The following is a 14375-nucleotide window of genomic DNA, read 5'->3' on the forward strand; positions in this document are numbered from 1 at the left end:
GGTAGTGAGATAGGGACAGAGGGGGAGTGAGATAGGGACAGAGGGGGAGTGAGATAGGGATAGAAGGGGAGTAAGATTGGGATAGAGAGTGAGATAGAGAGTGAGTTAGAGAGTGAGTTAGAGAGTGGGTTAGAGAGTGGGTTAGAGGGTGAGATAGAGAGTGAGATAGAGAGTGAGATAGAGAGTGAGATAGAGAGTGAGATAGAGAGTGAGATAGAGAGTGAGATAGGGATAGACGGAGAGTGAGATTGGGATAGAGAGTGAGATAGGGATAGAGGGAGAGTGAGATTGGGATAGAGAGTGAGATAGAGAGTGAGATAGAGAGTGAGTTAGAGAGTGGGTTAGAGAGTGAGATAGAGAGTGAGATAGGGATAGAGTGAGATTGGGATAGAGAGTGAGATAGAGAGTGAGTTAGAGAGTGGGTTAGAGAGTGAGATAGAGAGTGAGATAGGGATAGAGGGAGAGTGAGATTGGGATAGAGAGTGAGATAGAGAGTGAGATAGAGAGTGAGTTAGAGAGTGGGTTAGAGAGTGGGTTAGAGGGTGAGATAGAGAGTGAGATAGAGAGTGAGATAGAGAGTGAGATAGGGATAGACGGAGAGTGAGATTGGGATAGAGAGTGAGATAGGGATAGAGGGAGAGTGAGATTGGGATAGAGAGTGAGATAGGGATAGAGGGAGAGTGAGATTGGGATAGAGAGTGAGATAGGGATAGACGGAGAGTGAGATTGGGATAGAGAGTGAGATAGGGATAGAGGGGGAGTAAGATTGGGATAGAGAGTGAGATAGAGAGTGAGATAGAGAGTGAGTTAGAGAGTGGGTTAGAGGGTGAGATAGAGAGTGAGATAGAGAGTGAGATAGAGAGTGAGATAGGGATAGACGGAGAGTGAGATTGGGATAGAGAGTGAGATAGGGATAGAGGGAGAGTGAGATTGGGATAGAGAGTGAGATAGAGAGTGAGATAGAGAGTGAGTTAGAGAGTGGGTTAGAGAGTGAGATAGAGAGTGAGATAGGGATAGAGGGAGAGTGAGATTGGGATAGAGAGTGAGATAGAGAGTGAGTTAGAGAGTGGGTTAGAGAGTGAGATAGAGAGTGAGATAGGGATAGAGGGAGAGTGAGATTGGGATAGAGAGTGAGATAGGGATAGAGGGAGAGTGAGATTGGGATAGAGAGTGAGATAGGGATAGAGGGAGAGTGAGATTGGGATAGAGAGTGAGATAGGGATAGAGGGAGAGTGAGATTGGGATAGAGAGTGAGATAGAGAGTGAGATAGGGATAGAGGGAGAGTGAGATTGGGATAGAGAGTGAGATAGAGAGTGAGTTAGAGAGTGGGATAGAGAGTGAGATAGAGAGTGAGTTAGAGAGTGAGATGAAGAGTGAGATAGAGAGTGAGATAGAGAGTGAGATAGAGACTGAGATAGAGAGTGAGATAGAGAGTGAGTTAGAGAGTGAGATAGAGAGTGAGTTAGAGAGTAAGTTAGAGAGTGAGATAAAGAGTAAGATAGAGAGTGAGTTGGAGAGTGAGATAGAGAGTGAGATAGAGAGTGAGTTAGAGAGTGAGATAAAGAGTAAGATAGAGAGTGAGATAGAGAGTGAGTTAGAGAGTGAGATAGAGACTGAGTTAGAGAGTGAGTTAGAGAGTAAGATAGGGATAGAGGGAGAGTGAGATAGGGATAGAGGGAGAGTGAGATAGGGACAGAGGGGGAGTAAGATCGGGTTAGAGGGAGAGTGAGATAGGGATAGAGGGGGAGTGAGAGTGAGGGAGTTTTTATGGGGAGGGGTGAGAGGGGAGATTTTGAAGGGGAGTGGTGGAGATGGAGATGGGTAGAGCATTCCCTCTGCGCTGCTGATCACCACTCACAGGTTGATATGTTTTGCTGGCAAAATGAGACCCCAACCTCGGGTGGTGGAGGGAAAGGGGGGAGCATCTTGAAAGCCTGTAACCTCCGATCGGTCATGTGGGGTCCCCATGTTATCTCAGGGCCCCATGCAATTGCATGGGTTGCATGGCCCTAATGCCCACTTTGTACATGTATAATATATGAGGTTGGGTGGAAGATATTTTCCCGCTAGCTATAAAGCAAAACTCAGTACTAATGTAATAGTCCTTTTATGTGTATTTTCCAGCCAGCATCACACATTTTTCACTGGTGAGTAAGTTTCCTGATACCATTGGAATATGTTTTTGGCTCTCTTTTTGAAAAGGGAAAACATTTTTGAATCCTTCACATAATACTTACATATATTAATGTAAACCTTACATACTTTTAATCATGAAGGATAGTGTCATTACTGTGAACAGGTGTAACAATGAAAGAAAGGAACAGGACGTTTATTGAGGGAAATTAACCGCCATGGGAAGCAATGGGAAGCTGATGTTTCAAGCGTTAACCCTTCATCGAAGCAAAAAAAGAAATACCCTGACACTCTTTTGCTCCAACAAATAAGTTAACACACAAAGTGTCAGCTACCCCTTACTTCCCACAGTGGTTAGCATATCTCAATTAACGTTCTGTTGATTTCATCCATTATTTATATACAGTACATCCATACGTACTGATGCATAGTTGAACTTTACCCCCAGATAGTGAAACTTGGGCCTCTGATTCCACAGCTTCAAATGTAGTATTACCATGGACTGAACACTTTCCTATATTCCATGTGTTTTTAGTATTTGTAAATCTATTATCTTCCATCTGCACAATATTGCCCAAACCCAAGTAACATGAATCAGAAGACAACCGAAACTCTGTTTCATGCTCTCGTAATGTCATGCTTGGATTACTGTGACGCACTATTCACAAGCTTGCCTGCTTCTCTGAAGTCCTTATAACTCACTCAGAAGATTGCTACCTGGCTCTGAGTGCACACTCGTAAATTTGATCATATTTCTCCAAGTCTCAAAACACATCACTAACTCCCAGTACATCTACAGAAAAATTTTAAATTCCACAAACGTCTTTAAAGCCAAAGATAAATTGGTTCCTGCCTACATTTCTGATATAATCACACCTTACATTCCATCAATAAACTGGTCTCACAATGGGAACCTCCTGCTAGTTAATTGCATGAGGATGAAGAACTTTGATGATTGAGCATTCTTCAGATATGCTCCTCGACTGTGGAATCCACTGCGTTTTATAATTTGTGCTCCCTTGTCAATTGTGGGGTTTAATTCTCTTTAAATAACCCATCTTTTTACAGGTGCATTTTGTTAACTTTAATTTTCTTACCTCTACCTCCTTCTATAACAATAAAAGGCCGTTTCTGTCCGTCCGTCTGTCTGTCTCTCTCCACCATAACTCCAAAACCATGAAACCTAGCGTCCCCAACTTTTGCATGCATACACCTGGACCTCCAACAGATTCCAATGGTGAAAACTGGGTGTTTGGGTGTGTTATAACTTATAACACCCTTTTTGTGAGAAAAAAAAAAAAACTCAAAAAGGCTTACCAATATGGCTGCCCGCCATCTTGGTCAGCCCACTGCCACTCCCTGGGTTCTTAAGTCGCCATTTTGTTTCGGCCTACTCAAACGTGCCTTGCCTTGGAAACACGATCAATTATCATTAAATAATTGAAGCATATCATCAAAATCTGGATTTGGATTTGAGGATTAGATGCTGTAGACTAAATAAATGTCCAAATCTGGAGTGAAATCTGACAAAATTTACCATATCTAACGATTTTTATAACTAAGTGTACATATTCATCTTACTATAATTCACCAAATGCCCGTCCGTCTGTCTGTCTGTTCGAAGGTACCGTAAAAACTACTGAACCGATCGCAAAGATATTTTGGGTGGATAATCCTGGGATCTACAGGCTATTTAGGCTATTTATTTTTCCCAATTTCAGCTTTAGTCTCCAGCATTCTCAGGTTTGGACTCTGGCATAACATTCGCGTTCGCATAACGTTCATTGTTCTCATTGTGACGATGTTGCTTTCCCGGGTGCCGCGCGATCGGTGCAGCCGTTTGGTGCGGCACCCAGGAAAGCAACATGCCTCCATCGATCGCTAACAGATCGCTGTCTCCATTGATCTTGCCAAGGCCGTAACAGCTATCGGCTCAAAATCCTTTTAACTGTTGATTTGGTACAGTTACACGTGTCGGGAGTACATACGACATAGCGATTGTGAACACGATTCGTTCAATCTCTACATAAGAGAATTCCACATAGCTATTTGGGCGGTGAATACGCTAACAGATTGCATATTCATCGTGATGATACTGAAGAGCGGAATGCTTGGAGAGGTGGTGGGCTACTTGGGCATGAAGGAGGATCAGAATTCAGAAACGTGGACTCCCACACTGCCACATCCTGCTGATACTTGCTCCCGCATGACGTCATTTTCCCGGGTGCCGCACAAACGGCTGCACCGATCGAGATTTAACGGATGTTTATATAAATCGTTTAAAAGAAAAAAAGCCTTCAATTTCCGATATTTAGCCTTTTCATTTGGGCCTCCCAACCCAAGTCCCAATTGAAGCCCCTGCCCCGCCCATAGGGCGGGTACCGTTGCTCGTTTATTTAAGCGAGGATGGCATTCTTCTTCTGGGGTTAGTTTTTTTATTTAACCTTATAATAATTTTTAACTGAATTCATACTTCCATGGGATAGGGTGTCACTCCACTTACCTGCAATCTGTTTTTAAAATTCCTCAGCCATTTCAACCAGAAGCAGTCAGCTTGCCATAGAATTAGATTGCCAAGTCAGCCGTTTCTTATCACCCATTTTGTTCGACTGCTTGCTGGAATGCTTAAGCCGCTTGGCGAGGGAGTCAGAAATACCTGTGTACTTAATTAATTCGTCACGAGGCCTGGGATGACTATGATTAACCCTTTTCGAACATGATTAACCACCACTTTGTGATGGCTATTCAGTCTGCTTTTGCAAGCCATGGCGTTACAATAGACAGAGCTCCATTTTGTTTTTATGTATCCATTTTTTTTATTGACTAACATTTTTGTGCGATATACTCTCATTGTATTAATAGATAGTTATATTAATATACCTACATAAATATCCTTATTATAAAAACAACAAATCAAATGTGTGGATACCAAAAGATTTTTTAATTCAAACAATTTTCTGGAAGAAATAGTGCATTATTTGAAAAAAGTGCAAGGGTGCCAATATTTTTGGCCACGACTATATATATGTGCATAAAACGAGTTCTCGTCTGAGGAACTTCAATGCAGGAGGAGGTCATTTGGCCCTGCTCTATGGTCATTTGTCCATGCTCTATCCTCTTTAAATGCTGAGCATCAAGTAAGCAAGTAGCATTTTAAAGGCTTTGGTAGCCTACATCTCGGCCATAGTTTGAACCGCCGACCTCCCAGACTCAGAGAAGACGCTCAAACCATTATGCCACCAAGTCTGGTTAACAACTTCGTAAGAACCACCAGTCTTTTAGATAACCTTTTGCTGTTCATCTTTTCTATTTCACAGCGAGGCTCATTAAATGGCTGTTGACAGAGGGGTGAGAGGCTAACACATCAATAATGTAGCAGAGGGGGACTGGCAGACATGGAGGCGAGATGGGCAAGGAATGAACTAATAAGAAATATTATAAGTAGAAACATATGGACATGGCAAAGGAACAGAGTGGATAAGTAGATAAACTACATGTGAGCAGACAGGAAAAGCTGACAAATGGGTAAATGTGGAAAGATGCAGGTGGACTGGAGAAGAAAGTCATTGAGAAAAGCAATCAGGAATAGGAGGAATAAGGATAAATCGTGAGATGGTCATGGCTCACCATTTGAAAGGGATGGAAGTAAGAACATGATTGGACAGATAGGGAGGTGAATCCACAGTTGGGAAAATATGGAAACAAAAATAATGGAGCTGAGCAGTTAGTCCAGATTTGGGGAGGGCAATGCGTTATGGATGGATGGCTTAGCAAGTGTGGCCTGGTGGGACTTGAAAGGAACAAATGGCTGAGAGTTAATGTTAGGCAATGCCACATGCAATGCAGTAGAAAACAGAACGTGTCCTTGTTTATCCTTCATCATGTTCTGTTATCTTCAATTGTTCATCACAAACTGATCAGACATGTTGGCTTGTCTGAGTCCTGAAGGAAAACCGTGTGTCATCACCTCTCGGGATTATGATCTCTAACCACAACCGCAATCGCAAATTCATCATGAGCTGTTTGTAAATGGGTTATAATATCTCATGGTCCTAGATATACTTATCAAGTTGGGGTTTCCTGGATTTCTGTGTATTGTATGTGGCAGACCGAGCATGCGCTCTTTCACAAGCTTTTTTTGTTTTGCCTCAACAAGGCGTTAGCCCGGCTGGAGGGTTCACCGGAAGGACTTCAACACCGGAAGAGGACATTTGGCCCATAATTATTTTATGCACCTCCCTAACTTTTATTGCCTTCATGTGAATGCAACAAATTATCGTGGCATCAAAGAGTCTGACTCCAAAGGGTGACGACATATTGGAAAGCATTCTGCAATAGCCTCAAAAACAACCAGGAACAAATTGGCATGATGGTACAACTGTTGAATGATGTAAACATTGAGTCGAAGAATGTGAGGCAGTCAGATAAGGGAACACTTGGGGTAAATAACCTGTTTTTATTGCTTTCATCTGATAGACTGACGTTATGGAGTATCATGCTTTTTTACATTCCCTTCGATCCTCCCATGCTGGGGCAGTTTTACAAGCACCTGTTTTCACGAACTGTAAGGCGCTCGGTATTCGGGTGTTTGTGGTGCTTCCAAACCTGGCAAACACCACAAATCTTGCTCGGTTATTCATTATATTATTTATTTTTATTTTTGAAAAACATATTTCCAATGGTTAGCAGAAACAGTCATGTGACAAGAGCGGCCTTCACTGTTCTAAGGTTCATACAACGGTCAAAGCAATCCTTGCCATCATTAAACCGCTTTAAATGACTTTCCTAGCAACGACTTCTTCCAACATCCGAGTCGTTCTCTTCAACACACGTTCACTTACTACTGCTAAGTCTCTCACCCTCTGCACAGATATTTAATGTATCAATGGATTTGTTTTGGTCAACTGAAGCTTGGCTCTCAGCTGGAAACAATACAACAGCTGGTGACATAGCTCCTCATGGGTATGACTTACATTACTGCCCATGAAAGCATGATTGAGGTGGAGGTACTGCATGCATATCTAGGTCAACTTTATCAACTTGTATCAATGCCATTATCTCTTATCCATCCTTAGAACTAACACCCTTGCGTATTGGTTGGTTCACCAAAAAAAGTAATATTATTGATCATTTACAGAGCTCCAAAACAATACAGGACTTTCAAAATGACGTACTCCGCCCCAGAATACTCGGTACGCATGTACAGAAACCCCAGGAGACTGAGGTCATCAGGGCAGCTGAATATATATCATATGTGTGTGAGAGAGGGTACTTTTATCTGAAATGGCTAACAAAGCTCTAAAAGAAGTCGAAAATACTTGGAAAATTACCTGAGAAAAAGGGCTATGCCTCGACACAAAGAAAGACTTAAATAACTTTCTCAGCTCGCCGAATGGGCATCAGCTCGTAGAACAAACTCCCGACCAGGCGGGTCGGTGCAAGGCCCAAGTGTGGATGTGTGTGTGCTACACAAAACCGCGGTGGATCACTTCCAGTGAATGGACTATGTGTCTCGATTAGGTGCTTCTTCTGAACAACAATGGGAAGGACATATCTGGAGCTTGTGGATGCTCAGGGTAGGTTTAAAATGATGATCATTCACTATTAATCATGTTGGGATGTTGGGCGGGGTGGGAGAAGAGCTAACGGGGGTGTGGGGTTGTTGTAATTTTATTATCTGTTTGTTTCCTGAGCCACAAGATAAATTACACTGGATTTTTGCATATAGTGGTAAAAGTTGAAGCATCCTTCCTTGTGTGTGTGTGTCTGTGTCTGTGTGTTATACACTGCTGCTGCTCACTTGTACTAACAGAAAATGGTATGAGCATGACACCTCTCATCCACATATATTTCTCGTATTTCCTATATTTCCGTGAGTTATTTGCATTCAAAAACAGAACAATTGTGGTTAACAATTTTGAAATTGCCACTCTTTCATCGACAGTGCCTTCAGAAAGTATTTCCACCCCTTGACTTTTCTCACATTTAGTTGTGTTACAGCCTGAACCTAAAATGGATTAAATTTAGATTTTTTTGTCACTGAACTACACATAATATCCCATAATGTCATAATGTAATGAATTTTTTTTTTTGTTAATTAGAATAATAAAAATGAAAGTTTCAATGTCGAGTCAATACGTATTCAACCCCTTTGCTATGACACTCCAAATTGAGCTCAGGTGCCTCCAATTTCCTTTGATCATCCTACAGATGTCTCTGCAACTTGATTGGAGTCCACCTGTGGCCAATTCATTGATTGGACATGATTTAGAAAGAAACGCACCTTTCTATATAAGGTCCTACAGTTAGCAGTGAATGTCAGAGCAGAAATTCCACCATGAAGTCCAAGGAACTATCCGTAGAACTACGAGAGAGAATTGTGAGGAGGCATAACCATCTAACACCATCCCAATCGTGAAGCATGGTGGTGGCTGGCAGGCAGCATCATTCATACAATGGGGATGCTTTTCATCAGCAGGGACTGGGAGACTTGTATGGATAGAGGGAACAATTAATGGGGCAAAATCCAGGAAAATCCTTGAGGAGAACCTGTTTAGGAGTGCAAAAGACTTTAGACTGCTGCGAAGATTTACGTTCCAACAGGATGACACAAAGCATACAGCCAAAGCAACACTGGAATGGCTTCATAACAAAAAATGTGAAAATCCTTGAGTGGCCCAGCCAAACCTCAGACTTGAATCCCATTGAGAATCTGTGGAAAGACTTGAAGATTGCTGTTTACCGACGCTCCCCATCCAACTTGACAGAGCTTGAGCAAATCTGCAAGGAAGAATGGGAGAAACTCCCCAAATCCTGATGTGCAAAGCTGATACAGACAAACCCAAGAAGATTCAAAGCTGTAATCACTGACAAAGGTGCTTCTAAAAGTATTGATTCAGGGGGCTGAATACTTGTGTAAATTAGATATTTATCCATTTCTTTTTTTTTTATTCTGTAAAATTTTCTAAAAACACGTTTTCACTTTGTCATTATGGGGTATTTTGTGTAGATCAGTGACAAAAACAATCCATTTAAAATTCAGGCTGTAACACAACCAAATGTCAAAAAGTCAAGGGGTGGGAATACTTTCTGAAGGCGCACTGTACATGCTGAAAATTACATTTAAAAGACTATTTGAATTACAGATTTTGCGCTAGCAATGACAGGTTAAAATTGCCCAGCGAGGAAAAACCGAGTCACTGAAAACACACACACACACACACACACACACACACACACACACAGCGCATGCGCTAAAGGCCCCATTTAGCATTTATACATCATTCCGAAAGTCCCGTATTAAATCATCTCATTTATTGAAGACCACAAATTTTTATCAATTTATATTTATCAAGGATGGGCTGGCAGGATGGCCTAGGGGTACACACAGTCACCTCTGCGCTGTCTAGCCTGGGTTTGAATCCCGGCCCAGCTATAAACTGTCTCTCCAGTGTTTCACGGGCAGGGTGATTCATCATTGTGTGTGCCGACTCTCGGATGGACGTTAAACTGGGTGTCCCGTCTGCCATCATATTTTGGTGGACGCTAAAGGTCCCACAGTGTCCTTTGTGAAGAGCAGGTGAGCTGTTGTCGGCACCATGAACAAATTCCAAATTCCTGCCCTAACTACTGCTGGAAAGGCATTGTCAAACCACCCAGTACAACTGTTGCCAAGAAACTGCCCGTCATCATCGACGCTGTGTAATAGAGTATGGTACATCCAAATCAGAACTTATCCAGGGAAGATATTGATCTTCGGATATTTTAACATTTATTTTTTATCCCTATGGGCCAGAATCATCTTACTGAAACTTTTCTATTAGTCCGTGGGCTGAGTAGGGTTTACATGCACCCCCCCCCCCCCCCCACAACTTAACTTCCCGGGTATGTCCATGTACCCCCCACCCTAGGGGTTAGAAAAAACCATGTTAACAGAAAAAAAACTCATTCCCTCATAGTTTGACCTCTGGTGACCTCATTAGTGACCTCATTTGCATATAACACATATCATTGTAAAGAGTGTCCCAGGACAAACATTTTGAGGGGTCATATGCAACCATAGGATGACGAGGTAAAAAGATATGGCCATTTGAATTTCGCCTACGCCTAATTTTCGGAAATCACTGACACAGGGGGGGGGTAACATCAAAATATGCGTGGGAGGTACCTTGGGAATGAGTTTTTTTTCTGTTAACATGGTTTTTCCTAACCCCTAGAGCGGGGGGTACATGGACATACCCGGGAAGTTAAGTTGTGGGGGGGAGGGGAGGGGGGTGCATGTAAACAACCCTACTCAGCCCACGGACTATATAATTTGCCTTTCATTTCTAAGATTATTGAATGTGCTGACACCATTCAGCTATTACAATACTTGAACCAGCAGTTTATTTTAGAACCCTTTAAGTCTGGTTTTAAATGGTTCCATAGCCTTGAAACTGCCCACTTGACAGTTAAAAACAATATCTTGTATAATACAGACCGAGCATCATCCACAATATCAATACTTCTGGACATATTGGCTGTTTTTGACACAATTGATCATAATGTTCTACTTGGTAGACTTCACTCTCGTTTTAGTATGACTGTACCTGCTCTTGAATGGTTTCATCCTTTCTTACATATCATACATTCACTGTCAATTTTTTGTTGCTCTTTAACGGCCACTATTATCTATCCCCACCTTGTGGGGTCGGCCGGGGAAAGCTTGGCCCAAGTCATTCACGAACCTGCTGGCCGGGCCTGACATTCGCCTAGTTATGGCAGTAATTTGGAATTTGCCCATAGTGCCGGCGATACTCGCCTACTTTTTGCGAAGGACACCATGGGATCTTTAACGTCCACCAACCCATGCTGGCAGATGGGACTTCCAATTTAACGTCCATCGGGGGGACGGCACACACACACATTGATGAATCGCCTTGCCTGTGAAGCACCAAACTGACAGTTTATAGCTGGGCCAGGATTCATACCCAGGCTTGACAGCTTAGAGGCAAGTGTGCGTACCTCTCGGCCATCCTGTCAGCCCAATATTGCTCGTTTATTTATCTGACCCCATTCATCAGGCCTATGTTCCTCTGGTCTTTAGTCAAACGGAAAACAAAATACTGCATTGAAGTCATCAGAAGGAACCCCAAGAAGTAAAGAGCAAAGAATGAGTCATCAGGAGGAACCTGGATAGGATTCGGGTTTCAGCTGCTACTCCACATCCCTCAACCCCATCAAGGCGCAGCCACGTGAACCTTACAGAAAACGTTCTGCAAGAATTCACTTCTCCATAGACAGGTGTTGGCAACTGGTGTTGGCTTAGCGGTTAGGGTGCCGGCTTGGGATCCTTGGATCCTGAGTTCGAAATCCCGGTCGATCGCTGAATTAACACCAGGGGGGTTGACTCAGCCTGTCATCCTTCCGAGGTCGGCAAATTGAGTACCAGCTTGCTGGGATGAATGATCACGGTGTGTACCCCGGTTTAGAATAGGTACACCGTATCCCTGTGCATCGTAAGAGGCGACTAAGGGTTGGCGTCAGGAAGGGCATCCGGCCATAAAAACATTGCCTCAAACAGGGAACCATGATTGTCATGGGGCCCGCAAGGCCAACCCCCGCTTTAGCGGGGGAAAATGGCCTCAAAACGATCATTCATTCATTCATTCATAGACAGACAGATAAATAAAGAGAGAAACAAAGTGTAAAAGAGATAAAAGAAAACAAACAGCTAGAATTAGAATGAATAAAGACAAATGTGAAAAAATAGAAAGAGATTTGAAAGGAACGAGGAACAAATATGTCAGAACCTGAATTGATAGATTTCAACAGTTACTCCACAGTCCACATGCTCAAACGCAGCAACAGGTACAAGCTTGGGTGTTTCAGTGGACCCAACTTTTTCCTTTAATTCAAACCTCACTAAAACCTACAAACCTATTACCTACCATTTCACAAGATTGCCCAAATTCGCTCATGTGTGGATCGGTGGTCAACTGAAACTTTAGTTCCCACTCTCAGGTTTGGACCATAGCAAATCCCTGCTGGTGGCCATGCCTGCTTCTTCTCTCGGGCTCTTGGAACTCTTGCGGAATACAGCAGCCAGGCCCGGAAATTCAATCACATCACTCCAATTCTCAATACACTTCACTGGCTTCCAGTGCTTCAACATATAGATTTTAAAATTCTGTTTTTAACCTTTAAAGCGATCCATAAATTGGTTCCTGTTTATATAATCGGATCTTATTACATCTTACATCCCCGCAAGGAAGTTAGAGTCGAGCACAGGAAATCTCCACTTTTACACTTTTAAATATCTGCACTTTTAAAGTCTTCTCTTTTCATAGTCCTGCCTTCCCTTAATTTACACCCGTGTTAGTGCCATTTTAATTCTCGACCTATTCCTAAATTTAATTATTTTCTTCCTTGTAAAGCACAGATTTTATTAATTATAATGAAGAGCATTATATCATAAATAAATAGATTGATTCAAGGATTGATTTTACCATGCTTCATTCTTCAGTCTCCTGTTTTTGTCTCTTTACATTAATAACCACAGATCGCAGGACAGCACCTTGCTTTTCAACAACAGCTACTACAACAACAGCAGCTGCTTGCTCTGCAGCGCCAAGGCCTACTTGGCCTTGCATCCACGCAGCCTGGCCTGTCAATCCAGGCTATACAGCAAGGTACAATCTTTATTGTCCCCCGTCGCACCGCGGATCGAAAGGGGGACGATGGTTTTCCCCTCCGTCCGTGCGTAAGCGAAGGACCGAATTCCAATCTAGTGTGTGGGTGCAACTAGGCATATGGAAGAACCTTATTGAAAATTAGGTCGCCACGTCAAAATCCAAGATGGCCGCCGCCATGTATGTCTGAACCTTGTGAGCGGAATATCTTGAAAAATAAGCGAAGTACCAACTTCTAATCTGGTGTGTGGGTGTATCTAGGCATAAGGAAGAACACTATTGAAAATTGGGTCGCCACGTCAAAATCCAAGATGGCCGCCACCATATATATGTCTGAACCTTGTGAGCGAAATATCTTGAAAAATAAACGAACTACTAACTTCTAATCTGGTGTGTGGGTGTATCTAGGCACAAGGGAGAACGCTATATAAAATTGGGTCGCCACGTCAAAATCCAAGATGGCCGCCTTGCGTCTTCCACTTTTTCCACTCATCACTTCACCGACGGGGGACCTCGGTGTAACGCTTGTTTTTCTTTAAATACATCGAATCGTGATAGCATGTATTAATTGAGTATGACATCCTCCTCCTGCATCAAGGTTCGTTGTGTTTATTCTTAGTTAGCACAGTATTAAGGCAGTGGTCTTTTGATCAGAGAGTAGTTAATGTATTGAATGGTCTCCCTGGAGGTGTGGTCGCAGCAAAAAGAGTTGATAGGAATTAACTGGAATTATATAGGTACCTAGATGCATTGAAAATAGAGAGGTACAGGGATATTGACAGGACTTTTAGGTATTTCATGTGTGGATAGGTGATGGTTTCTGGGTTTGTGCAGCACAGGCATGATGGGCCAAGTGGCCTCTTCCTGTGCTAAGTGAGAAGTAAATCATGACAGATTGATGTATTAAGTGTCTTAATAATATTAATATTAATACATCAATTTTTGTAACATAAGGTTGGCCCACTTACACGAAAATGAATGTTTTTTTTTACGTGTTGTTCTTTAAGATTTTTCATAATTATCCGCAGTTTTTGGGTGAAGGTCGATGCTGCAGTCCTGCAAAGACGACTTTCTTTGTACTCTTTTGCTTTGTTGTATACCTCAATCCTTTTCTTGTTTCTCTCTTCTAAAGAATCTGCTATATTTCTTTTTTGTTTGCTTCGCACCCATTCCCATGTGGCACAGGTCTCCTCTCAGCTGATCTTTGGAAGGAAGTGTTGCAGGGAGGAATGGCAGCAGGCAGTGTCGGCTCTGCAGGCCGTGGAGAAGATGTGGGGACAACCAAAAATGGGGCGGTTGATGTATCGGTCTCGACACCAACCTCGGCCTCTGTGTCTGCCACACAAAGCCCCGTACACTCGTTGATGCTCAATGGCAAAATGAGCTCTCACCGTGAAAGGTGTGACACAAGAAAGAAATGGGCCATGACAATTTCTTTGTTCTGTCTTCAATTGCATAATCTTGCGTTCCAGCTGGCTTTCTAAGATTCATATTCCTACTGATTGGTCGACCGCGTGTGACCTAAAGATGATTTATGTCACCGATGATACATTGGGTTATGCCAGGAAGGC

The 14375-nt window shown here is 42.6% G+C and overlaps 1 protein-coding gene across 7 annotated transcripts in view; it reads left to right on the top strand.

The window, feature by feature from the left end:
• LOC137412870 (forkhead box protein P1) overlaps positions 1-14375 on the top strand; it is a 350911-nt gene that overhangs the window by 247436 nt on the left and 89100 nt on the right. For all 7 annotated transcript variants that reach the window (XM_078767672.1, XM_078767688.1, XM_078767684.1 and 4 more), the window contains 2 exons: positions 12675-12804; positions 13990-14203. In XM_078767672.1, the coding sequence (XP_078623798.1) occupies positions 12675-12804; positions 13990-14203 (344 nt within the window). The remainder of the gene's footprint in view (positions 1-12674; positions 12805-13989; positions 14204-14375) is intronic.

Source organism: Myxine glutinosa, chromosome 1 (genome assembly GCF_964187855.1).
Source record: "Myxine glutinosa chromosome 1, kmMyxGlut1.1, whole genome shotgun sequence".
NCBI lineage: Eukaryota > Metazoa > Chordata > Myxini > Myxiniformes > Myxinidae > Myxine > Myxine glutinosa.